This window comes from Letharia lupina (genome assembly GCF_014066315.1).
Source record: "Letharia lupina isolate WasteWater1 chromosome Unknown contig_20, whole genome shotgun sequence".
In the NCBI taxonomy this organism is placed as follows: domain Eukaryota; kingdom Fungi; phylum Ascomycota; class Lecanoromycetes; order Lecanorales; family Parmeliaceae; genus Letharia; species Letharia lupina.
Window position 1 is genome coordinate 592,558 of NW_023502989.1, and position 24,673 is coordinate 617,230.

Here is a 24,673-nt window from a genome sequence, read left to right on the forward strand (position 1 = left end):
AACCTTGTATTATACATGTCCATTTCTGCTCAACCATGCAGAGCGCCCTTTCACAAAATGTTTATCATCGAGACCAGTATGCAATGATCTCCTCCATGCAAAATGCACACCTTGATATAAAGCACGCCACTAGTGAAGCGGATCAAATGCTTCGATTAGATAGAGCCACGCTGAATGCCAGAGTCGCCCGGGGAGGAGATGGAGACGTCGAAGCTGAGCTTCTTTGGAAGACTACTGGGAGTGGAGCAAGTGCGGTGAATAGTGCAAAGCTCCATTCATCGATTGTAGGGGTAAGAGCCTGTGATTAAAAATTAATCTTCGTTTCACTCAAGATCTGCGTATGCTATGGCGTGCGACGGAGTCTCTGCAGGTCCATGCTCAACCAAAGCGATGCACCAGGAGAACGATGGGACCACGAGGAAGATCAGTCAATGAGACCATTGACAGCTATGCTTGGTGCAGTGGAGTAAGTCGAGCTTGGTAAGTAGACAAGTTGGGATTCATGATTGGGGTTTTGGGGGCATGGAGCTTGCAAGTAAGAATCTTGGGAAGTACCAGAACGGGGTTGTGCATGTGCAGAGGAAGCATGAAAATGGGGGTACTCACTATTGTACTGGCCATTGTACTGACCATGCCCGTAAGGTCCTTGGGGTTGGGGAATCGGTGGCGGCATATGCTGATACGGTGGCATTGACTGATTTGGAGGTGGTGCTCGTGCACCAGGCGGCGGTGGAGCTTGTGCCATTGAGGTAGGGATGTTGGTCTCGCGTAGGAGCTTCACAAGTTGCTCGGCACTGAATTTGGTCGCATGGTATGTCTCGGCTTTAGGGATGATGCTGAGAAGGAACATGACGTCGCGAGGAAGAGGAGGCGGAGGAGGAGGATGCGGCACTGGTTGGTTGAATTGAGGCATCTCAGGCTGTCGGTTGCGCTTCTGTTGATCAAGTCGCCGACCGGCTGCACCTTTCAATGGAGATTCAGGACGAGCAACCTTTCGTGGTCGCGGAGAATCGTCGTCATCGTCGGTAGGAAGGGCACGCTTTGGAGAGTTGATGATTTCATTTATGCGTTGTTGCGGTGAGTCCGGTACACCTTCTGCTTCAGTTCTAATGCTTGGAATCGTTTTAGATTTGGCTTGAGTAGCGGGAGATATAATAGGGCGGATAACCGTAGGATCAAAGCCTTGTTGTGCAAAACGACGCGAGAAAAGCGTGAGGGCAGGATCTTCCGGAAAGAGATCGCTCATTCGCTTTTCCAGCTTCACGATCTGAGTCAATTCGCCATAACGAGACTCGAAATCATGAAAGAAAGCGTAGAGTGGCTTTGCTTTTGAGACCGTCTCAGGTTTCAGCGCAAGCTTAGTAACCGCAGTCTCAAAAACAACTCTAGCGTCTGAAGCAGAATTAGCGCGAGTAGAGAGAGGGGCCAAAAGCATAGACTTACTAGTATGATCGTTGTTGGCAACGAGGTGCTTAATGTACTGTAAAGCAAAATCCTCGTCCTCTGAGAACAGTCTCAAACCACGCTCGAAGATCTTCTTTCCAGTTTCAACCTCATAGCAATGAAACTCCATCAGAGCACTGGCAACATAGACATCGCTAGTTATCCGACCACGCTTGCGAGCGTCCGCAAAAATCCCTCTTGAACCAGCCAAGGCATGGTTGACTTTCCCCTTGCCCTGAATACGTCGCATTGCTCGAGTCAAGGCTATCCAGGCGTGTGATAGAGTCTTCGACAACAACTTTTGCTGGACGCCGTGCAAGTTTCTGACAGACTCAATTTGCGCAGCCTTCTCCTTTTCTTTGCTCCTACCATCCTGCCCTTCGTTATCCTCGTTGTCTTCCTCGGCTTTAACACCATTGAACTGGATATCATCACTGGCAGTAAAGTTGGCTTCAATGCGGGCAACGTCCTGATCCTCCCGTGCCTTGGATTTGGAGAAAAGGTCGTAAAGGGCGTCCAAAACCTTATCATAAGGCTCACGCACAGCTGCACCACGACGTATGGCGGCCTCATCACCCTCTTCCTTGGTGCTGTTGAGCTCCTTTCGATCAGCACGCTTAAATGCAAGCAGACAGCTCTCGGGATTCGCGGCAATGCCTTGCGCCAGAAATGCATCCCCTTCGGACTCGAGATCATTTGCAAAGCAGAAGTCGCTCGCTTCGGCCCACAGCTCAGGCCAAAACCTCATAGCCATCAAAGCTTGCTTGTAGAGAAAGACAATCCGAGCTCGGTATGAAACTACTTCATCAAGCTTCAGAACAAGGGGGTCATTCTTTTCCCATTGGATCCATCGCTTCCAAATGTCCAATTGCTCCAGATATTCAACGTCGCCGTCGAAGCCAAGCGCAGGCGGTAGAACCGGTAGGGTGGTACGACGGAGGTTTCGGGTAATGTTCTGAAGCTCCGTGTACGAACTTCTCGCAGTCATGTAGGCAGGTGACTGGTCTTGAACAAATTTGCGTCCCTGTTTATCTAGGTCAGCGAGGTCTGGCGCAGGCTTGTGGTAACAATCTTACTGTGATCTTATTCAAACTCATCTCAAATCCATCATACTCTTTCCATAGCAGGTTAGTGAACTGCGTTGGTATGCAAATTGCGCGTTGATAGACACTACGAAGCGAGTCCATTTTCTGCTGATCCTGCCAAGTGCTGCCGCCGACGATGCCGGGGCCAGACTTGAGGAACTGCACATAGTCTTGCCAGATCTTGCCAGACTCTTTGTCAAGGCCAATGTGCTGCAATGCTATATCATATGCTGAATTTATGGTCTGGCGCGCTAAGCCCGACGGATCCATAGCTATATTGTTGTGGCGACGGATATGATCCAAGTACATGGACCATAGTCCAAGGTAGGGGAGCTCTCGGAGAGCTCGGTTGAATATCTTTTCTACTGCAGTCCGGTTGTTCACTTCATTCTCCATTTGTGCATAAGCAACCCATTCTTCAGCCTGGAGCAGATGGTCAGCACATCTATTTTTGGCAGAGAATAATCGAATTCACAGCATACCGCAGACGGAAAGATGATGAGAAGACGTTCGTAGACATTGCGAGCATCTTCAAGCTTGCCTCGCTTCTTGTGCTCATTGATCAAGTTTTGCCAAGCGTCTAAGTCACCTCGAGGATCCTCTTTGATCCTATCTTCTAAGATACCAAGCTTGTCATGAGGGAGTCGGGCTTTAGGGGCAGCTGTGGTAGAAGTAGCGGCTTCCTCTGCCGTCGACGGTCGTGTGTCTACCGCAGATGGGGCTGGCAGCGTTTCTGAAGGCTTGACCGTTGAGTCACTGTGGGAAGAAGCCCCTGTATCAGGTATAACAGCAGCGAGATTAGGAACGGTATCAGTAGCGCCATTCTGAACACTGTCTGAATGCTTTTGTTCTTGAACGCCATTCTGTATTGGTACATTATCTGCAGAAACATTATTCGTAGAAACGTTCAGACTAGAACCAGACCCCGGAAGCAGTGAAGAAGAACCCCCTTGACCCATGGCAGTGTCTTTCCCGAATCTTGTTGCTTCTCCACCCTGCACTGAATTGTTTGGTATGACTTGGTTGGATTTTTGTTGATTGGTAGTGATCGGGATGCTGTCAGAGGTTTCCGAAGAGGCTCGGGACATCGACCTAGAAAGAGATGCAGAGGCCTCCCTCACAACGGGAGCTGCAGATGCAGAGGTGGGGTTTAAAGGGGTCTCGGATGCAGTGGGTAATGTCTCATGCAAAGGGGGAATATTGGAAGTGGAGTGGACGGTGGAAGCTGGAAGAGACTCTGTTTGCACTGTTTGTGGTGGATCATATTCATCAGAAGAGATTGACTCTGCTCGCTGTCCACTAGCATCACCACCCATCTGGTACTCTCCTGCGTAATTGTTTGCTGCCAACATCGAGTTCAGGAACGCGACCTCTTCATCCGCCATGACTGCACCTCCACTGCTCAGCCAGCAGCTGACTGAGAATTTGCGGCCGCGTTACTGTGTTTGAGATTCGTTTCAAGCAGGCCGTGAGTTTGGGGTAGAAATGCGCCGTTCTGTAGTGAGTTCCAGCGTAATGGCAGAAAGGTAATAAGGAAAGTCGGTAGTTGGAGGAAGTGTCGAAATGTGGGGTGTGACGAGGAAGAAGATGTTGAAGGATCGGAAAGCCTTTGACATTTCCAGCCTTGCCCTTTTCCGGAATAAAAGGTCACGTGCACCACTAGGTATAGTAGTTCAGCCCTATCAGACACGTCTACGCGAAAGTACCTTAAGGCGCGACTCTATTTAGATACCTGTAGAGCTACTCGACTCACAAACAACTTCCTTCTCAGTTCAATCTTTCACCTGTAACATCTTCTCTTCTCGTCACGCGAATCTAAGAACTACTCCTTCCCACTCCAGAACATTCGAGCATCAAATTACATCAACCTTGTCAACTAAATTGCGTCTTTACGTCCTCACTCTCAAGATGTCCGTCGTATCACTTTTGGGCGTCAAAGTCCTCAACAACCCTGCTAAATTCGGTGATTCGTATCATTTCGAGATCACCTTCGAGTGTCTAGAGCAGCTTCAGAAGGGTAAGGTTCATTTGTACCTCCCGCAGTAGAGGAAGCTAGACCGCTGACAGTTTTCTAGATCTCGAATGGAAGCTTACCTACGTGGGATCTGCTACTTCGTAATTTCTCTTTGGTCTTTCCAGCAACGAGGCAACAGCTGACACTCTCTAGATCGGAGCATGACCAGGAGCTAGATTCCCTCCTCGTCGGGCCAATCCCCGTCGGCGTGAACAAGTTCATATTCGAAGCTGATCCCCCGAACCTTCGACGCATCCCTACCTCCGAGATTCTCGGCGTCACAGTTATTCTCCTCACATGCAGCTACGATGGCCGAGAGTTCGTCCGAGTTGGCTACTACGTCAACAATGAATACGACTCAGAAGAGCTCAATGCTGAGCCCCCCACCAAGCCAGACATTGACCGCGTGAGGAGGAATGTGCTGGCAGAGAAGCCTAGAGTGACAAGATTTGCTATCAAATGGTATGAACGCCTCCGAAAATGCCTGGTGCGTGTGCATTCACGCTAACAACACTCCTAGGGATACCGAAGACTCAGCCCCCGCCGAATTCCCACCCGAACAGCCTGAAGCCGACATAGTCGAAGATGACGGCGTTAATTACGGCGCCGAAGAAGTTGAGCTTGAGGAAGGCCTGAAAGCTGAATTGGCAGCCGCCGAAGCCGAAAAGGGTGAGGATGAGGAAATGGCCGGCGCCGACGACACTGCTGGCGTTAAGGAGAAGGAAGACGATGACTCAGATGCTGGCAGTGAGGATCTCGAAGCCGAGAGCAGTGGTAGCGATGATGAAGATGCCGAGGAGGAGGAAGAAGAGGGCGACGCTGATGACGACATGGAGATGGGCGAGGGCGAGCATGCCGAGGGATCGAATGCTGGGAAGCAGCAAGCTCTCCATCAACAGCCGGGTGCGGTCATGGTGCATTAAAGAAGCTCAGGGTTGGTTCACATGTATTAGGAATTCCAGATATCCCCGGAGTTCAGGTATGGATTTCACGATGAGCAGCTCGAATGGCGGAGAGCAAGATCATGCCAGTAATCCAGAATATCATTTTTGGCATAAATAGCAAGCAGGGCATTCAACTGTGAATTCCTGAAGTAGAAGCTATTGTACAGCTACCAATACAGTAAACGCCTTAGAAGCCAAGAGGTTTTGATTGCAAAGGTCATGAACATGAGTGCCAGCATGCTGTTCCTCCCTGAACCCTTCCTTACCCCCATCTCTCCTTATACTCCTTCCAACACCTAATCAACTCCCTCTCCTTCCTCACCATCAACCCTGTCTCCTCCTGCTGCTTCCTCTCAATCGCCTCCTTCAACTCCGGATTATCCCTTGTCAAGTGCCAAAGCGCTTTATCGATCATGTCCCTCAGTTTATCGATCTGCGGGTCGTATTGCGCCCTGGTGTTCGCTTCAGCATCCTGAGCCTGCTCGCGCGCACAGGAGCGGCACGGGAAGGAGAAAGACTTAGGAGGAGGGTAGGTCGTCCCTGTTGGGAGGTGCGGGTTTCGGGCTTTGGAGGATTGGGTGATGGCGGTGTGATCGCAGGAGAATGTTGTTCTAGGCATCGTGGTTGGAGGGACCTAGGGCCTAGGTCTTTGCCGGTTCTCGGGAGGCTGTAGTTGTGTTTGCTTGTTTGCCTTCGAGCTCCTTTCTGCTGTGCACAGTTGCTGGTGAATGTGTTTTGTGTTTTTTGGTAATTTCGAAGCAAGTGAAGGAATCTTTTGCAAGCAGCGTAGGAGTGGTATATATACTTAAGCATGATGAAGGAAGTGTCATGGTGAAGGGGTGTGTTGTGCTTATCGGAGTGAAGAGAAGAGGGGCTTGATTGGACAAAGAGGCAAAGGCTTTGTATTGGACAATGGAATAGCGATGATTTGTGTTGTCCTCTTGTTTTTCAGAGTGGGAGGCTTTGTTGAAACAAAAGCAATCAATTTGGTGACAGCGAATTGTGAAAGAGGGTGCACTGTAAGGGACAGGGCCTTCAACATCCCTGGCTGAAACATGATGATCGTAGTGTGTGGCGCACAACAAGGGGACTTCCTGAGTGACCATCGTAATAATTGGCATGAAAAATACAAGGCTTCACTTTGGAAGCTCGAGTTCAGGGTCTCCGCCTTTGGCTGTGCTATCTCAAAACCCAAGCTTATGGGAAATCACTGCAATTCGTCAGTCGACTCCTAGACAGCACTTGGAAGTCCAATCAATGAAAAGTGAAACTTACACCCCATAACAGCTTTCTTCTTCTGCGAACTAACATACTTGTTCACATCATCAGCCCATCCTGCACTGTTGTCCTCAAGCTTCTCCATATTGTCTCCTGCAAGACTCAGGTTTTCTGTTCGTTCCTGTACTTGACGCTGCATGTAAGCCCAGTAGCCCTCTTCTTGGCGCTCGGGAGGTTGTCGGCCGGCTCTAGAGGAGCTGCCGGTAGGTTGGCGGCTTGCGACGCGCCGTGCTTCTTCATCGGCCCGCTGCTGCTCCATCACCCGCTTCGACGGAGGACGATCAGGGCCGCCAATAAACATGTCCATATCTGCCGGCGTGACGTACTGCGTGCCTGACATCCATTGTAAATTCGAGATGGTCGGTCTTGGGGGTATGAGAGCTTGTGGGTTGAATAGCTTATCAAGGGAACGTGTCAGATCCTGTCCAGTTCCCCATACGTTAAGTACTGCTATCTCGGAAGGTCCAGTCCAACCAAATACGAAGCCGGTAGGCGTTATAATAGCTTCAGAGAACCTTCGTACGTCCAGTATATGGGTAACGTTGGTCGAAGCAATCTCTTTCAGGCCTGGGACTGAAAAGGCTTTGGCGCATCCATCGCCAAAAAGCCCAACTAGTGCATAAGTGTAAGCTTCGAATTTGACGACAGCTGCCTGATAGCACAAGAGTTGGTCCCAAGACTTATTAGCTCCTTTGGCTACCGCTGGTTTGAACATTTTCGCACCCGTTGTGGTGACAGTTAGTATGACTCCGTTGATTCTAGCCCCACTGCGAAGGCTAGCAACAACATCTTGCGTAGCTGCTGCCAGGTCTCCTGAGTCTGTATTGATCGGTGATATAGAGATGATTTTGTCGTCCAGCGTGCATGTTCCAACAAGCCTGACTGTGTAGCCCCCAGTCGCCTCTGGTAATAACTTGAAAGTCACCAGGTGCCCAAGATTAGTTCCAACGAAGAGTAGTATGCTTGAGTAGTCTTCGCTTATCAGTAAAAACGTAAAAGCAGGGAATGTCTTTTGGACTTACCGTCTCCATCGAGCATCATGACTCCAAACTCGATGTTCGTAGGCCACTCAAGCTTGGCTTGACTTTGGCTGTTGCTGCTTCTTCGGAAGCTCCCATGCTTGCCGCTTGAGCTACCGAAGTCACTCACGCTGGCCTCGAATATGACAGCTGGACCTCTGAGGTCGATAACTGTAATGCTGCCTCCTTCAAACCCGGCACAGACAAAGCCGACATCACTCATTTTCAATGCAGTTACAGGACCGTGTTGCGCGTCCAGCAGCGTCAAAGGAAGCAAGCCTTCCTTAACACTGGGCTCGGCTCGGTCTACAATCGTTTCTAGGCCGAAGCTCGTGGTCTCCTTATGCGGAATGTCTCTGCCGAAATCGCGGTTCTTGCCCCAGCGAAAGATGGCCACTTCGCCAGTTCTCAGACCCACAGCAAGTTCTCCGGTAGCACCCGCCATCGACATCATGATGACATCTATGTCTCTATATCGGCCTAGAGCTCGAGCAACATCGACTTGGAGGACTTCTTCATTCTCGATCTCATCACCATGCCCAGCATCCCAAACACGTATCGTGCCGTCAGCGTGAGCGGTCTGTATCACATTCCGATTCGCGAACTTCATGAGAGAGCGTTTGGGCTCAGCGCCTCCCTTCAATATTGGAGGACCGCGCGAGCGATTCTCGACCATACCAAGCCATCTGGTGCGGTCGACGAAAGCTATGTCAATGCGATTAACGAATGGATGAACACACGTCAGAGATACATGAAGCTGGTTAGTAGGAGTAATGGGATGTCCAGATGGAAAGCTCAAGGTGACCATCTCACCTGAGGCTAGGAGGGCAATAATAGCTATGGGATCATTGGAACCAGCGAAGTGAGGCGACTTGCGGGGAACCAGACAGTAGTCGACGACTTCGGCATTCGGCGGTGTTGGGAGAGTATGTTGTGCCTTTGGTCGCTCGAAATGTTCGGAGAGGATTTGCCATGAAGAAGTAGTGTAGTTCGGTGTTGGTCCGAGGTCGAGAAAAGTCAGGCCTTTTGCAGGCTCGGTTGTCGATAACCCGCCAGCGATCAATATTCCAGTATCATCAGGGTTTGCTTTCGAACACCATGATATACGGAACAATGGCTCTTTTATTGCAAGCGTACCTCTCGTAGATCCCACTATTTGTGAGGACGCTCCTGGCATGTCTACATTTGTGGCTTGTATCGTTCTGGCCAGCACTTTCCTGCCATCTTTTGGATCCCATACCACAAAACTGGAATCCTCGTAACCGGTGAGTATGAAAGTGCCAGTTGGATGCCAGATCGCCTGTGTCAGTCTTGGGCATCGAGCAGGACTGCCAGGATTTGCCTGAGGATCTCCTCCAGGGGCTCCCGACGGCAACTCATAATGAAAGAACTTCAAAGGTTTGTTATGCTTGAATGAGAATATGACCGCGCCCTCGGAGTATCCGATCAACAGATTGCCAATGTCCCGAGGATGAAAGGCTAGCGTCTCGACGGGCAAAAGGTGTGCCCGTGGATTGCGGTCCCTCCATAGATTTGGGATTCTAAGCGGTGCAAGGCTCAATCGATCAAGGTCATAGGCGATGATCTCCCCTTAAGCGAATCTCAGTATTTTTGGTGTTCTTGCTACGTGTTAAAGGAGCTCGACGCACCATTCTGTAGCCCAATCAATGCATAGTCCAAGGTCGAATCTGTCGCTATAGCTGTGATCAAACCAGGAGGAGCATAGGACGCTAGTATCCTCGTCGTGTCCAGAGCAAAGACCGATAGATCGTTTTTTGTGTCAACGCAGACTAATTTGTCTGCACAGAACTGTAATGTCTTGACCGAGGCTTTTCTTGGAAGTTTCAAGCTGACAGAGACACGCTTTTGCCCAAAGACATATATTTTTCCGCTTCCAAACTTTGTGTCTTTGGTGCCCACGGCGAGTAAGGACTGGACTGGGTCGTATGCTAATGCACTGACTTGGGAATTGATACCGTATCGAGCTACCTATTATTGCAAGTCATCAGGCTGGGAACCAATGGGCTTTCGAGGTCGATCAGCACCCTACCTCATCAATAGCGAAGAGCTGAGGATCCAGCCCAGCTGAAAAGTCTCTCTGTATGCCTGCTTGCTTGCCTCGAAGAAAGGACGCCATTGTTGCTTCCCCATTGCATTGAAGCTTCCTGTCGTGTTCCTTTGTCTGGTTGAGCTGCCCTGCCTCAGCGGGACAAGAGCAGCCTTACCGCAGGGATTATCTTAGCGTTTGTCGATCTTCCGCCGCCTGTCGTCAGACATACAACGGTTCCGCCCGAGGTTCCGCCAAGAAACTGTCCCCATTAATGAATTGCTTTCCTCCCTGTCTCGAAAACAAATCTTCAATATTTCAGATCACGATTGCTCAGCTGTCTACTTTATGGCAACAGATATCAGAACCTCGGAGCTCAGGAGCCCCGTCGACGTAGCAGAATACTTATTCCGCAGGCTCCATGAAGTCGGTATTCGTGGTGTACACGGTGTTCCAGGCGATTTCAATCTAGTGAGATCATGATAGAACACTACATGCAAAGTAGAAGCTAAATCTTACAGGTAGCTCTCGACTACATCCCCAAAGCTGGACTCAACTGGGTAGGGAATTGCAATGAGCTCAACGCAGGTATGGATACGGGAAGCCACAATAAAGAGTTCAGCTCATATTCCAAAAGGCTATGCTGCAGATGGATACGCAAGAGTGAAGGGCATATCGGCGGTTGTAACCACCTTTGGCGTTGGTGAGCTAAGCCTTCTCAATGCCATCGCAGGCGCCTACTCCGAGTACGTGCCAATCGTACACATCGTTGGCACTCCGTCCACCCTCTCACAACACGATGGCTTACTTCTACACCACACCCTTGGCAATGGGAATTTTGAGGTCTTTGCGGACATGAGCCATAATATATCCTGCGCCAAGGCGAAGTTGACCGATCCTCATGATGCAGCCATGCTCATCGACAATGCAATTCGGGAATGCTGGGTTCAATCGAGGCCTGTATACATCACTCTGCCAACAGACATGGTTCAGAAGAAAATTGAGGGCGAACGATTGAAGACACCCATAGAGCTCAGCTTTCCACTCAATGATACGGAGAAGGAGGACTATGTCGTGGACGTCGTTTTGAAGTATCTTCATGCCGCAAAAAATCCTATTATCCTCGTCGATGCTTGCGCCATAAGACACAGAGCACTCGAAGAAGTACACGAGTTTATCGAGAAGTCTGGTCTACCCGTCTTTGTAGCCCCCATGGGCAAGGGTGCTGTGAATGAATCCTTGCCCAACTATGGTGGTGTGTATGCTGGAAACGGAAGCAATGCTGGAGTCGCAGAGCGTGTTGAGTCATCGGACCTTGTTCTAAGCATCGGCGCCATTAAGTCAGATTTCAATACAGCTGGTTTCACTTACAGAGTCAGCCAGCTCTCGACTATCGACTTCCACAGCGGATACATGCGTGTTCGATACTCAGAGTACCCTGGAATACATATGCACGGAGTACTGAGAAAAGTTACTGCTCGGATGGGGAAGCTCAACATAGAAGCGGGCCCTACGCCAGATAACGAAATCGCAAAGAAAGACCAAGGGATGTCGCAAGGAGAAGTCATCACGCATGACTGGTTATGGCCAAGAGTTGGTCAATGGCTAGAGCCAAACGATATCGTGCTCACAGAGACCGGTACTGCCAACTTCGGCATCTGGGAGACGAAATTCCCAAAAGGCGTGACGGCTATTTCTCAGGTTCTATGGGGTTCAATAGGCTATTCGGTAGGAGCATGCCAAGGTGCTGCGTTAGCCGCAAAGGAAACGGGCGACAGACGGACCATCTTGTTCGTTGGCGATGGCTCCTTCGAACTAACAGCCCAAGAGCTCAGCACTATGATCAGGAATGACCTGAAGCCAATCATGTAAGCTCGAGTCCCAGGAAGTTGCCGAATACATACTTACTATCCCAGATTCGTCATTTGTAATGAAGGTTATACCATCGAGAGGTACATCCATGGCATGGACGCCAGCTATAATGATATCCAGCAGTGGAAATATAAGGATCTTGTCAGCGTCTTCGGAGCCGACCCAAAGAAGTCGAGGACTTATCAGGTCAAAACAAAGCAAGAGGCAGAGGACCTCTTCAAGGATGAGAATTTCTCGTCCGCACCATATCTTCAGGTAGGTTTGTTCCAATAGGGTGGATATCAATGCTGACAACGACAGTTCGTGGAGCTTTACATGCCCAAAGAAGATGCCCCGAAGGCACTTAAACTGACTGCAGAGGCTTCAGCTAAGACCAACGCGAAGCAGTGAAACGACGGGGAAGAGATGTGGGCACATATAACTATTGGTCGAGCTTTACGAGACATGTGCATATAATGATACGAAAAGCAGGCTATTGTTCAAGAGTGCAACCAGTCCATTACCCATGAAAATTGTTCGCAAAATTGACGAAAAGCATGTACATAAATTGTTTTGTAGCTCACTGTAGATACCGATAAAATATTGATTTGCGCCAAACTGGGCCACGAGAACTGCAATGATATTGGTGGTATGATGAGCAATCGCCATCTCGACGGTCTTGGCTTCTCAGTCACTCCAACCACAATGAACAAACAGCGATAACATAATTCATCCCACCCGTGACCTCTCTCCCTCACAATGGAAGAAAGTAAAAAACGCAAGTCTGAAACAAGTAACGGAGACAATGCCCAAAGAAAGTCGAAGCCATGGCGCGTACCCAGGAAAGGCCAACCCAACTACGTCAACCCCACCATAGAGCCAGGCGACTCCGGTATTTGGGCCACATGCGAGTTGGGCAAGGAAGGCAAATCCACCGCAGAGCTACGAGATCTCTTTGAAGAGTACGCAAAGAAGCTTTACGGCAGCCTGGAAGAGCAGGCAGACGGAGAGGACAGCAATGAGGATGTGGAGGCGGATATTGAGGCTGAGATTAAAAAAGAGGTTCAGGGAATGAAGTCTAGAGTCACGAAGAAAGAGACATTGTTTCAATCCGTGAAAATGAATATACAATGCGTGCTCTTCTTCAAGACCCGCCCACCAGTCGAGCCTGTTTCCTTCGTACATACTATTTGCAAGGACGCCGCTGAGGGCGCTACACAACGAGCCCGATTCGTCAAACGACTGTCACCAATGGCTATGATGGGAAAGGCTACAGAGGACGGGCTGGCCAAAGTTGCGGATGCAGTGCTGGGACCTGTGTTCCACGTTGAAGAGGATGGGTTGAAGTTTGCGATTCGGCCTACAAGGAGAAATCATAATATCATGAAGAGGGATGACATTATAAAGCAGATTGCAAAGGCTGTGGGAGGAGATCATAAGGTCGATCTGAAAGGATATAATCGTTTGATTTTGGTCGATGTCTACAGGGTAAGTTGGATTTGCTCCATTGCTTTGCACTCTATGTTTTGGACACGATGAAATCGTTTTGCTGAGCTTGTGAAGAACATCCTCGGTATGAGTGTTGTTGGCAGCGATTACGACGAGCTGAAGCAGTACAATCTTGCAGAGATTTATGATCCAACACCGAAGTTGAAAGCCAAGATGAGCATTGGTGCAGCGCCCGAGGTGAAGGACAAAGATGACAAGCCTCCTTCAGATGTGGCGCCGAACGGGCATGGGCCGAAGGATGATGTGATACCTATGGAGAAGAGCGAAGACGACAAGACCAGTCTCGATTCCCAAAAGGCGGCGGACGATGCCCACCTCACAGCTTTGTGAGCAGAAGGCAGACCAGCCATCTTCCCACTCGTACGAACTCTTTATACGAGGGGCAACAACAAGGTAACTCTCGGTCGTCGACCGATCATGTTGCTTATGTATGGTGTCGTTGGGAACCAACAAGATTCGCTTGCGTAGCGAGGAAAGTGCCGTGCGCCCAGATTTCATTTCTTGGGATATCGGCAGCCGCAAGCCATCGCCAGCATCGTCATGCATGCGCCAATCATACTGGATGCTAGTACTACCTATTAACAGTGTCAGATCCTGGGATCCCACCGGGATTTGAAGCAACGTTCTCGAAGCAATCGAAGGATTGAAAAGTCAGGTATTGCGGGAAGTAAGAGGAAGGCGTTTCGGCGTGGCATTCGATTGGTCAAAATAAGCGAATTGCAGAAGGAAGAGACCGCGACTAGTCGGTATTTCGGACCCCAACCTCGTTGTGGGAATACCAAACGAGCTTCATTACGCGTATCCGTCAGCATGCTTTTGGCCTGTACTCCGAAGGCATACAGCTTCCAACACGCAGGCAAAGACCCCGTGAAAGATATCGTCTAGCACTCTTTCAGAAATATTTGACGAGCTTGTACCAGCCACTCTTTTCGCCGCATTTCGCAGGACGTATGTCCGTCTCATGAGGCGACTACCTTGATTAGGTACCCACTCACACGGTCACACCGCTTGGTAAGGTACACAGAAAATAGTTGGAAGCGAAATGAAGGGAGGTTAGCTGTCATGACCAGTCTCTTACTCGCTCCCGTTGGCTTTGCCACGAGCTTCTGTCTGTCTTATGCCCCCTTTCCTAACTCGGAAGTGAGTGTTCGCTCTTGATGATTCTTACAATTCACCTCGCCAATTCTAGCATATCATTGGCAAAACCTCAGAATCGACTGTTTTCTGATTCAGCCTGCCATCGCTCTCGCCGAAGATATCCTCGTTCAACTCCAGCTTCATGTATGCTGCAGTTCCGTCTTGGAGTGTTGTCTGTTTTTTACGAGTCAAACTCACAAAGACTATATGTGACTTTTCGCCAAAGTCCCGATGCTCTTCCCTTCTATAGCGAATGTCCTTGCCATTGATTCTTTTACAATGGCGTATGGGTCAGCTGCCTCATCTCTTGTCTCGAACAGCAGCACCATTCGTTGGATCGTCCAAGATACTCTTCAGTGCTCGCGTCTTGAGGTAAACAATATGGAAGACATCCGAGGCCATCTACATGGCATATGCAAGCTGCGTCTCTCCAACGGCTCTCGACTAGTCCTGAAACTCAGTCCCTCGCCCAATACAGCTCTCCTCCGGCATGAGCGATACTTTCTCGAATCAGAGGCTACCATTCTTTCCCTTCTCAAAAAAAGCTGCCTACCAATACCACGAATATTGAGATACGATCCAAGGAGTATCCAACTCGGTTCGCCCTTCCTCCTCAACACCCTTGTTCCAGGGATTTCGTATGCAGATGCCTTGCCACATCTCACAAACCCTGAGTGCAGAGACATCGAGCTGCAGCTTCGATCTCTTAGTTCCACCATCAATCAGCACACATCACCTACATTTGGACCCGCGGCTCTTGTCGCCTCGAACAGAGGATTTTCAACTTGGCGGGAATCATTCAAGTCAATGTTTGAATCTATTATGATGGACGCAGAGGACATGACGATCAACCTACCTTACCATGGGATCCGGGAAGCGGCATCTTCAGTGGCAAAGGACTTGCATGACGTCAAGGAAGCCAGACTTGTAGTCTTGGGATTGGGTCGACCGCAGAACGTGCTTCTTGATCGAAGAAGTAAAGACGTTATAGGTCTCTTGGACTTTAGTCAGACAATCTGGGGCGATACCGCCTTTTCAGAACCTGAATCATGCTGTGACCGAAAAGGTTTACTGTTAGTTCTCCTCATCTGAACAAATACTTCTTTGAACTAACGTTGTCACAAGGTATATATGCTACCACGCAGTTGTCACGATTGTTACAAACCATTATAGACCGCAGAGAGATGCAAAGGAACTGGACGCCAGGAAGACTCTGACTACGACTCTTGCACAATTGGCCGTGAGGAACGAAGGTGGCTGAATGCCAGAAGAAAATGGAACTATCTGTCGCGTGTTCTTTGTAAATATTGAAGTATATACAGGTTAAAGCTCGGTCATCAGTACACTCTATGAAGAATACCAGTATATGGCAGTATCACATGCGCTCACGTATGTAGTAACTCTTCGATAAGGTACGTGCGTTGGAAGATGAGTGGCTCGAAAAATTACGCTAGACCAAATGTAGATGGCCTAGACCTTGCGCGCGCAATTGAGGCTGAAAGCCACATTATTGAAGACTGCCGTCAAAGTCACGCTCATTCATCACTACCCAGCGATATCAAGCCGGCGCATAGGAGCAGACGCTCTCTCTTTACATTGGAGTTGGTCGCGGGGAGTCACTCGCTCTAGCCATCCAGGTTCAGAGCCTTCAAGGCGTTGGTGACATCTCACACGAGCTCTCGAAAGAGGAGTATGTCTTTGCCGCAAGCAAATCACTATCCACTCTCAATCAATCAGCCAAAGACGCATGCTAACACTCGCTGGACCTACAGAGATCAATTGCTCTACAACTTGGCTACCCTGCCTGAGCATTCTTGGGGAAGAACCATAAACTCGTACTCGCGTTGCATTTCGACCATTCGGAGATACTTGGCTACCAAAAGAGATATTTCTTGGACGCACGAACCTTCGATTCCTCTCAGTTGAGATTCGAATTTGTACGGTGCATGCAGTCTCCATGGAACGTTGTTGGTTGCTGCAAGTAAGGCCACTGGTCATGAGTAGTCGATGATTCGAGTGCCGCAAACCCCTTGATACGAGGTCACAGGCTGGAGGATGACCTCGCGTCAGCGGTCGTCTTCGGCACGATCAAACAACTCAGACCATAACGTGAGGCAAACCTCAACTCCATCGCCGTCTCACTATCCACAAAAAAATGGTTCAACTGTACCAGAGGACTTGGTATTGAACGATGTCCCGACATATAGCCGCAATAACTCATCAAATCTGCTGATACCATCACAAGGCATTGGATCTCCCTATCCCGCTATCTCAGGTGGAACACCGCCTTTACAAGGCGCAGGGTCAGCTGCGCAGAGGCCGAGAGCCAGCACTACAGATCAGGCTGCTGGACAACAGAATCTCTATCGTAACATACCCTTTCGAGCAGGACCAAGGAATCAGATTCCGCTGGAGTACATACAAGGACAGAGATTTCCATCAAATCCCCTAACGATGGATTCAAGGCCGCCTTATATCCCTGGACCTCCACCTCAACCGCAGCAACAGAATCACATGATCTCGCTGCCTCCTCCACCACCTCGCCCACCTGCGATGAACAGCTCGAATCATGGTATGGTATTGCCTCCCCCACCTGGTCCGCCTCCCTTAGTCACGAATAATTCTACAAGTATGTGGGGAGGGGCAGCCTGGGGGCGCCAGCAAGGGTACCTGCCCCCGCCACCGCCTCTAGGCCCCAATCAATTTCATAGTCAGCAAAATCAATACTCTCCGCACCCTGCTTATCGCAACAACCAACCAGCGCCTCTGGCCATACCTCCACCTCCTCAGAATGAAGCTGTGGTATCAGCGACGTACATACCGGGTGGAGACTCATTCGGTCCTGGTGTGGGCATACCTGCCCTATACTCGGGTCATCATGAACCAATCTTCCAACGTGATGACAGTTTCTCGTACTCGGCCGCAGAGGCTAAGATGCTAGCCGATCAAAGATTCTTTAATGGGCCTACATCAGCTATTTCGCCTAGTACTGAATTGCCAGCCGAAAATTCATCTGTGCCTCAAACGCCTTTGACTCGCCATCATCCTACTCTCCCAAACAACGCCGCGCAGACCCCAGCCTCTGCTAACCAAGACGGGACACCTATCACAGGTCATCGCCATTCGAACAGCAACAACTCTGGGCTTTTGTCACCAAGCGATCCAAGTCTGCAATGGCCACTCGACCGCGTCCTCATCTGGCTTGCTGCGAACGGCTTTTCGAACGATTGGCAGGAAACATTCAAGGGCTTGGATTTGCATGGGGCAGACTTTCTGGACCTAGGGCGAGGCGGCAGAGGAAATCTTGGGATGCTGCATCAGGTGATCTACCCAAGACTGTCAAGAGAATGTACCAAAAGTGGTACAAAATGGGATCAAGTCAGGGAAAGAGACGAAGGAAAACGGATGCGACGTCTAGTGCGAAGGATGGCGGAAGGAGCAGATGGTGTCAAACAAGGTCATGCACGTCGTGAGTCTGGACATATACTGCCAAGCGCGTCTACGGATGGAGGAGTGGAGAACTCGCCAAACCTAGGTCGTCAAGATGGCTTTGCTCTTACACCAAGCACTGCCGGAGGTGGCGAAGATAGTCCAGGGAAACAATTCCGCTCTCCTGTCCCTGGGCTCAATCCGCGCATGGCCTCCAAAACTCGCAGTAGCACGGCGCCAATGCAATTCTACACGCACGGTGGCGCTACCACCAGTGAGCAAGGTCTTGCAGAAATGTCGCAGCCCAATCAGAGGGCGGGTCTTACAAGAGGCATTTTGAACGGCATGAATGACGCAGCATCCAAACGTGGGCATAGCCCTAGTGCTTCTAGTGAGACAGGCGCTGGACCTACTTTTCTGGGCGATACTCGCTCTGGCTACGATGCTAGCCCTCAGAGCGGTAGTCCTGCAACGCAACATGCCATACTCGCTTCTTCTACCGGCAGTGGTACTCTTTCGGCTCCTCCATATGGCCGCTACGGTCATCGCAAGACAGGCAGCACGGATTCCGTGGCTTCAAAGGGAAGAAATGGCCAAGAAAGTCATCGACCGCCGAACCTTGAGGTTGCTGGCAAACAGTCTTATGATGAAACTCCCATAAGTGCGAAAGAGCTCACTAAAGGGTTCTTAGACAGGTTTTGGAAGCGGAAGAAAGATGATTCATCACATCCGTCACCCGAGGATCATAATTCAGAATCACCTACGAGCCCCCTGAACTATCGACATATTCCACCAACTTTACCTTTTGCTCGGGCCAACAATAACAGCAATACGTCGCTTGAAAGACCCTCATCTGCGTCTACCCAGATGTCAGATCACGAAAAGATCGCTGTGCGGAGGAGATACGTTATGGTCACTCCCGATCAATGGAATTATCGCTTAGTTGACGTCACCGAAGCTGAAACTGCCGAATCACTACGAGAAACAATCTGCAGAAGCCTCCGTTACACGGATGCAGACATGGCCCAGATCTACCTCACAGAGCCTGGCCAGATCGAGCACGACGAGCCTCTGTCTGATTCGATGCTGGTTCTCTCCAAAACCTCGAGAGCAGATTCTGCCGGCACGCTGAAGTTTTTTGTAAGGCGTGGTCCTACATCAGCCGCTTTAGTACCTCCGCATTCAGCGGGCCTGGGTATTGGCATGTCTCCATTAGGAACGCCACCCGCAGGAAGTCTTTTCCCCAGAAAAGCGTTGGATGAAGAAAGCTACACACGGCTGAAGACGAATAGCCGAGTCCGTTCGAGATCGCCACCGATGAACTCCAGACAGAATACGCTGAAAGCTGACAGCGCTACTCCAAGAGATGTGCAAAAGCCTTTCGAAGGCGCAAATGGTAGTCCTAGATTTGTGTCTGAGTCTCCCACTGGAGCCTCGGCGAAAGACCAATTGCAGTCTCTCAAACCTGGTCGCGAAAATGGAGCAGTGTCAGACGCTGAGTGGGGTCAATGGCTACAAGCTGCTTACGAAGAACACCAGAATAACACGGAGAAGAGCGGCAAAGCGTATCAACAAGGAAGACAAGCAAAGGCCAGGAAAGAGCCATCGCCCATCGATGTAGGGTCTGCCAGCATCAAACGAGATGGTGTCATCAATTTTGACACTCCTCGACTTTCGCCATACGAAGACAAGAGGCCTGAGCCTTTAGTACCGCTGAGAAAGCCTCCAGCGCCTCCTCCAGGATCTGTTATGCTAGAGAAGGCTAATTCACTGAGCAAAAGAACTAGCGAATCGATCCGATCCTCAATATCCAGCCAGCCTGACATGGCAAAGAGAAGGTCGCTAGGGGATTCAATCGCTGAAGAGACAGAAGAACGAGGCCGTCGAAAGGCCATTGCGGCTACACCATCTGTCAGCGCTGGTATCGGAGCGGCGTTAGCCACTACCGTTGGGAAGCCTATTGGATCTAGGCGGCATATGTCCACCCGGACTTCCAATGACAGCGGGAAGCCTTCTCCGTCTCTGCAGAACGTTGGCTTTGGGCAAAACGGGTCTAGCAAGAACAGTCCAAGTGGGTCCCCCAAAAGCCCCCGCTTCATGTACGGTAAAAAGGACATTGAGTTCACCGTTCCTGACTATGAAGAAGACGATCTAGAAAATGCAAATAGTCGGAAGCCTAGCTTGGCCTTGCAGACGCAGATGCCAAAGAACCCGTCTATCGAAAGAATGCGGCGTGGTCCATCGCCATCAATTAGTCCAAGCTCTCAACATCCGCCGTCTCGCAAAGGCTCGGTATTTGGACGACCGAAATCTTACGGTCCTGCCTTCTCATTCAAGGAAAGCGAAGTTACCTTCGACCAAAAGCCTAGCCAACAAGAGAAATCTGACGACTCTGACGATGGACTCTTCGCGAAGCCTCTTGCAAAGACTGTAACAAAGAAGTCTTCTGCATCAGAAGATGAATCAGGAGTACAGAGGCGACCAACACTTACCCTCAACACGGAAGGTAGTCAGCGCAGGCTAATGAAAGGACGATCTGTCACATTTAAGGACCCCGAGAATTCGGCGAGCACATCCACTGTGCGGTCCAGTGAGACGGTTGATCTTGACAATGAAGGCCACCCTGTTGTTCAGCCCAGTAATCCTGACTCGAATACATCTGCTACAACGTCGGCAGACTACCCGGATCCAGCGAAATTGGCGAGGCGGCAGTCATTCGCCAGGGATGATGTTTGGGCCAATCGTCCACCAGCAGAGGATCTACTAAACAACCTCGACGCTTTCTTCCCGAACCTTGATCTGGATCAGCCTGTTGTAGAAGACCTCGTCGGCTCGCCACCCGTCTCTCCCGATGCTGGCGTAGAGTCTAATCCAGTGGACAATGGCGCTGCTCCGTCAGGACAAGCACAACGTTTGATCAGGACATCGCTGTACGATCGAGTACGTCCAGACTCCATAGCGGAGGAGCCGGAGACGCTGGGTTCTGAAGATTCTACGCTGAAGAGCCGAGCTACGATGCAATCCATGGCCCAGCGAAGTGTGCGCAAGAGTGGAGGTTTAGGCCGAATGAAGTCCATTCGTGAGGTAGCCCGTGGAGCCTACGAAGGCTCGTCGAAAAGGAACACTCAAGTATCAACAAGCTCCAAGTCGGGCGACATTCTGCGGCGAAGAAGTACGAAAATGTTCGGAGCGAAAATCAATATGGTCAAGCCGGGGAGGGGGAGCAGAGTTAGTCTAATTGAAGCGGTTCCAAAAGACCTACCACCAGGCATCAATTCCTTTCAAATTGGTAGGGGTCAATTGATTGGCAAGGGCAGCTATGGCAGAGTCTACCTAGGTATCAATCTTACAACAGGAGACTTATTAGCGGTTAAGCAAGTCGAGGTCAATCAAAAGGCAGCCGGGCAAGACAAAGACAAAATGAAGGAAATGGTAGCGGCACTCGATCAAGAGATTGATACCATGCAGCACCTAGAGCACCCGAACATCGTGCAGTATCTCGGTTGCGAACGGAAAGAATTCTCCATCTCCATTTTCCTCGAGTACATATCTGGTGGCAGTGTAGGCAGCTGTCTCCGCAAAAACGGCAAATTCGAAGAAAGCCTCGTTCGCTCCCTGACCCGTCAGACTCTTGCCGGTCTCGCCTACCTCCACAATGAAGGCGTCCTGCACCGCGACCTCAAAGCTGATAACATCCTTCTCGACGTCGACGGGACCTGCAAGATCTCTGACTTCGGGATCAGCAAAAAAACCGACAACATCTACGGCAATGATGTAACAAACAGCATGCAAGGATCCGTCTTCTGGATGGCCCCCGAGGTCATTCGCTCCGAGGGTCAAGGCTACAGCGCCAAAGTCGACATCTGGTCCCTGGGCTGCGTGGTGTTAGAAATGTTCGCCGGCCGCCGGCCCTGGAGCAAAGAAGAAACTATCGGCGCCATTTACAAACTCGGGTCTTTGAATCAGGCGCCGCCGATTCCGGATGATGTGAGTGACTCGGTTAGCCCGGAAGCGGTAGCTTTTATGTCGGAATGTTTTGAGATTGATCCGGGTGAAAGGCCGACAGCGGAGACGCTGTTAAGGCAACATCCATTCTGTAAGGTTGATCCTTATTATGACTTTTTGGGGACGGAGTTGCATAGGAGAATTAGGGAGGCGAAGGACGATTTCAGGTATAATGGGCAGTATCAGTAAACCGAGGGTTCTCTTCTTCCTGTTGTGAGGTTTCTCACTTGGGTATAAACGTGGGGTTTGTGGGGATAACAGGATAGATGGAGTTTCTCCATTTTATGTTGCGAGCGATGATACCACGTGCTACGATAGTGGGGTGTAAGCGCTTTTCTAATTATGGGACCCCTTACCAATTGTCTCTGCACGCAGATAATGCAAATTGAGAGGGGTAGGGGGAAAATGCGATGGTCTATCATGGGTCAAAGCTTTGCCGGTGACTGCTGCGTCATTCACCTCTCAATCTTCCATTTTAAAGTTGATACGATTTTGAGAAAGGGAGGAAGATCCTCAGTGATCCAGGCTTGATGGAAGAGAAGCTGCTATGGAAAATGCAAGGAGCAAACTAAGTCCTGCTACGAGGAACTCCTGGCAGATATCCATCGAATCAAGAACATGGTCGGCATATGTCATCGCAGGACAGGCGTCTCATCAGCTCGCAGCCTCCTTCAAGTAACGACGCGATGAATCATGGGGATGCGGCTCTCTTCGGCCCTTTGGAGCTTTTGCCAGTGTTGGGAATTAGCTGACTATATCGCGGCTGTTCAACTGTCGGTCTCAGCTTCGGTGTCATAGCCTATACCATAAACAGTCTGATCAGCGTCGTCATAAGGCCGATTACTCGCGTATGTTCCCGTAAAGGTCAGTGAAAGACAGAGGGAGTCTGTTGGTGATGTTTAAGCGGGGGTGATGAGCATGCCGAGTGATACGTTAAGATGGGAGGTAGAGTCGATGTGATTTGCTTATTTGACTGGGGTTAGCCCGAGTAGCATGGCCTTTGAGTGGTTGCGGTTCACGGAGACTGGTTGTTCTGCATCTTTGAGGAGCCCATCTCAGGATCGGCCCGAGATAGGTTCGCCATACTCTGGGAGAACTCTGCTTCAGTATGTTTCTGTTCTCCATATGCAGCTAAGCGTCTAGACAAAGACGGCAAACAAACAGCGCCTAGTCCGCAAACTTCAGTTAACACAATGCAACGGGCCGACAGTTGAACATTGTATGAAACTTTGTTAGGACCGAGATAATGCAACCGATAATGCAAGCATTGTCCATGGGCTTTGCTCTTTCTTGTCATCCAAAAGCAACAATGCCTCTGTCTTATCCAAGAGCAACAATGTCTATGTCTCAATTGTTCCTACATTCTCTATAACAACGCAAGAAAAGTCCCTCACCCCTCAACCTCAGAACCAATCTCCACAAATCCCATCTCTCGACACACATCCAATAACTGACTCACAAGCCAACATGACACACCAAACACAACAGAAACGCTCCCCGCGTCCGCAACAGCTCAAGCGCTCGGAACACATGAATTATACAAGCTTCAAAGATTTGGGTCTCACCAGTCCCGAGCAGGACGAATTCGAGAACCATGGTAATCAAGGTACCGGTCTGCATCAGGAAATGGCAGAGCAGGCTGGCAAAGCGGAGGGCTCCGGTGGGAGGGAAACGGAGATAGTGAAAGGGGAATGTACCAGGCAGAGATCTGGGTCGATGAGGTTGATGGAATGGTTCATGCGGCTAAGGTCTTCTTCTTCGCCTCCTTGAGGTATGGACATGTTTGTCGAGAGGAAGGATAAGTACCCAGGCTATATGTAGGAATCAAGGCTTTCCCTACATCTATCAGAACGCCCTTCTTACCATTGTAGGTCATCTGGGAGGTAAAGTTTGATACGGTCGACCGAGTCTCAATCATCCAATCATCCATTTTTTACCTTTGGTTCTCTATTGCAAGGCTCTTAAAAAGGTCCTTTTTCCATTAGATGCCTTTTAAAACGGGGCTCTCCACCTCAGTCTTCCCCATTGCCGTCCGACTGCATTGGTCCTTCCCTCGTTCTTTTCGAAAGCCGTCTGACCTCACGTGCATGATTAGGAGTGGCAACAGGGCTCGCATGCCAGTTTGATAAAGGCAGATATTCTTGCTTGGGAGTGCTCAGGACGGTTGTGAATGATAAGGTACTGATCTTATCTAAGGAAAAGCGTCTTTTTCTCATCTTAAATCAATTCTTTGTTAAGGCCTCTATAAAACTGATTTCCGTGATCACGCCATCGACACCACCCAACTTGCTAGAAGGTTCCGCCAAAATTGGGTTGGTGTGAGAGGCGGATCTCCATTTCACTTTTTTGTCTGTTTCAAATTAAACTGTAACTTCCTTCTTGATTTCTTCCTGATGTCTGTCTCGGAAGATCATTCAGATATAGCCTAGAGCGACTGTGATTCCCGTAGGATTAACCGCCTCTCAATTGGGCGGCTGTAGAATACGAGTACCTAAGGTACTCGTTGAGTCGTATCTACCTGGGTATGCAATCTCTACAATCTGATAAATCCGAAGTATCATGATCCGTCGTTCCACAACGGTATAAACGAAGTAAACTATTTCATTATGAAGCGTAGAATACGATCTCAAAATTCAAGGGGTTTTGAAAATTGGAGGTGTATTGATAAAACAATATAATAGTGTAATAGAATCTGTCCAAAGTTTTGGGGTTGTATCCCCAAAACCCGCCCCCGGATGTCTCGGATTTTAGTTAGCACTGAGATTACATAGTATGAATAGACCAATCGGCTAAACGTTCTTCCCCTGCCGGTAACCTGTCCTCCGACAGCGCATTTGCTTGCTTGGTTACGGACAACTACCCTCCATTGGTAACCTTTAGCGGCGGAGGAGGTTGAGACAGGGCGTTATAAT

The 24,673-nt window shown here is 49.8% G+C and overlaps 7 protein-coding genes across 7 annotated transcripts; 5 read left to right on the forward strand and 2 right to left on the reverse strand.

The window, feature by feature from the left end:
* Positions 1–275: 275 nt before the first annotated feature.
* HO133_005020 (uncharacterized protein) lies at positions 276–3,913 on the reverse strand (the record flags this gene model as incomplete). The annotated part of the gene is made up of 5 exons (XM_037295932.1): positions 276–298; positions 607–1,392; positions 1,444–2,467; positions 2,520–2,951; positions 3,011–3,913. The coding sequence occupies 5 exons, from the start codon at positions 3,911–3,913 to the stop codon at positions 276–278; spliced, it is 3,168 nt and encodes a 1,055-aa protein (XP_037148630.1).
* A 523-nt stretch (positions 3,914–4,436) lies between these two features.
* Positions 4,437–5,465, forward strand: HO133_005021 (uncharacterized protein; the record flags this gene model as incomplete). The annotated part of the gene is made up of 4 exons (XM_037295933.1): positions 4,437–4,545; positions 4,604–4,643; positions 4,696–5,004; positions 5,063–5,465. The coding sequence occupies 4 exons, from the start codon at positions 4,437–4,439 to the stop codon at positions 5,463–5,465; spliced, it is 861 nt and encodes a 286-aa protein (XP_037148631.1).
* A 1,205-nt stretch (positions 5,466–6,670) lies between these two features.
* On the reverse strand, positions 6,671–9,920 carry HO133_005022 (uncharacterized protein; the record flags this gene model as incomplete). Its single annotated transcript, XM_037295934.1, has 5 exons — positions 6,671–6,696; positions 6,762–7,736; positions 7,787–9,373; positions 9,433–9,772; positions 9,834–9,920. 5 exons carry the CDS (start codon positions 9,918–9,920, stop codon positions 6,671–6,673), a joined length of 3,015 nt encoding a protein of 1,004 aa, XP_037148632.1.
* A 258-nt stretch (positions 9,921–10,178) lies between these two features.
* Positions 10,179–12,092, forward strand: HO133_005023 (uncharacterized protein; the record flags this gene model as incomplete). The annotated part of the gene is made up of 5 exons (XM_037295935.1): positions 10,179–10,301; positions 10,352–10,418; positions 10,468–11,698; positions 11,747–11,957; positions 12,003–12,092. The coding sequence occupies 5 exons, from the start codon at positions 10,179–10,181 to the stop codon at positions 12,090–12,092; spliced, it is 1,722 nt and encodes a 573-aa protein (XP_037148633.1).
* Positions 12,093–12,440: 348 nt separating this feature from the next.
* On the forward strand, positions 12,441–13,520 carry HO133_005024 (uncharacterized protein; the record flags this gene model as incomplete). The annotated part of the gene is made up of 2 exons (XM_037295936.1): positions 12,441–13,169; positions 13,245–13,520. 2 exons carry the CDS (start codon positions 12,441–12,443, stop codon positions 13,518–13,520), a joined length of 1,005 nt encoding a protein of 334 aa, XP_037148634.1.
* Positions 13,521–14,708: 1,188 nt separating this feature from the next.
* Positions 14,709–21,950, forward strand: HO133_005025 (uncharacterized protein; the record flags this gene model as incomplete). Its single annotated transcript, XM_037295937.1, has 3 exons — positions 14,709–15,400; positions 15,501–15,580; positions 16,375–21,950. 3 exons carry the CDS (start codon positions 14,709–14,711, stop codon positions 21,948–21,950), a joined length of 6,348 nt encoding a protein of 2,115 aa, XP_037148635.1.
* Positions 21,951–23,228: 1,278 nt separating this feature from the next.
* HO133_005026 (uncharacterized protein) lies at positions 23,229–23,655 on the forward strand (the record flags this gene model as incomplete). Its single annotated transcript, XM_037295938.1, has 2 exons — positions 23,229–23,509; positions 23,583–23,655. The coding sequence occupies 2 exons, from the start codon at positions 23,229–23,231 to the stop codon at positions 23,653–23,655; spliced, it is 354 nt and encodes a 117-aa protein (XP_037148636.1).
* Positions 23,656–24,673: the final 1,018 nt, after the last annotated feature.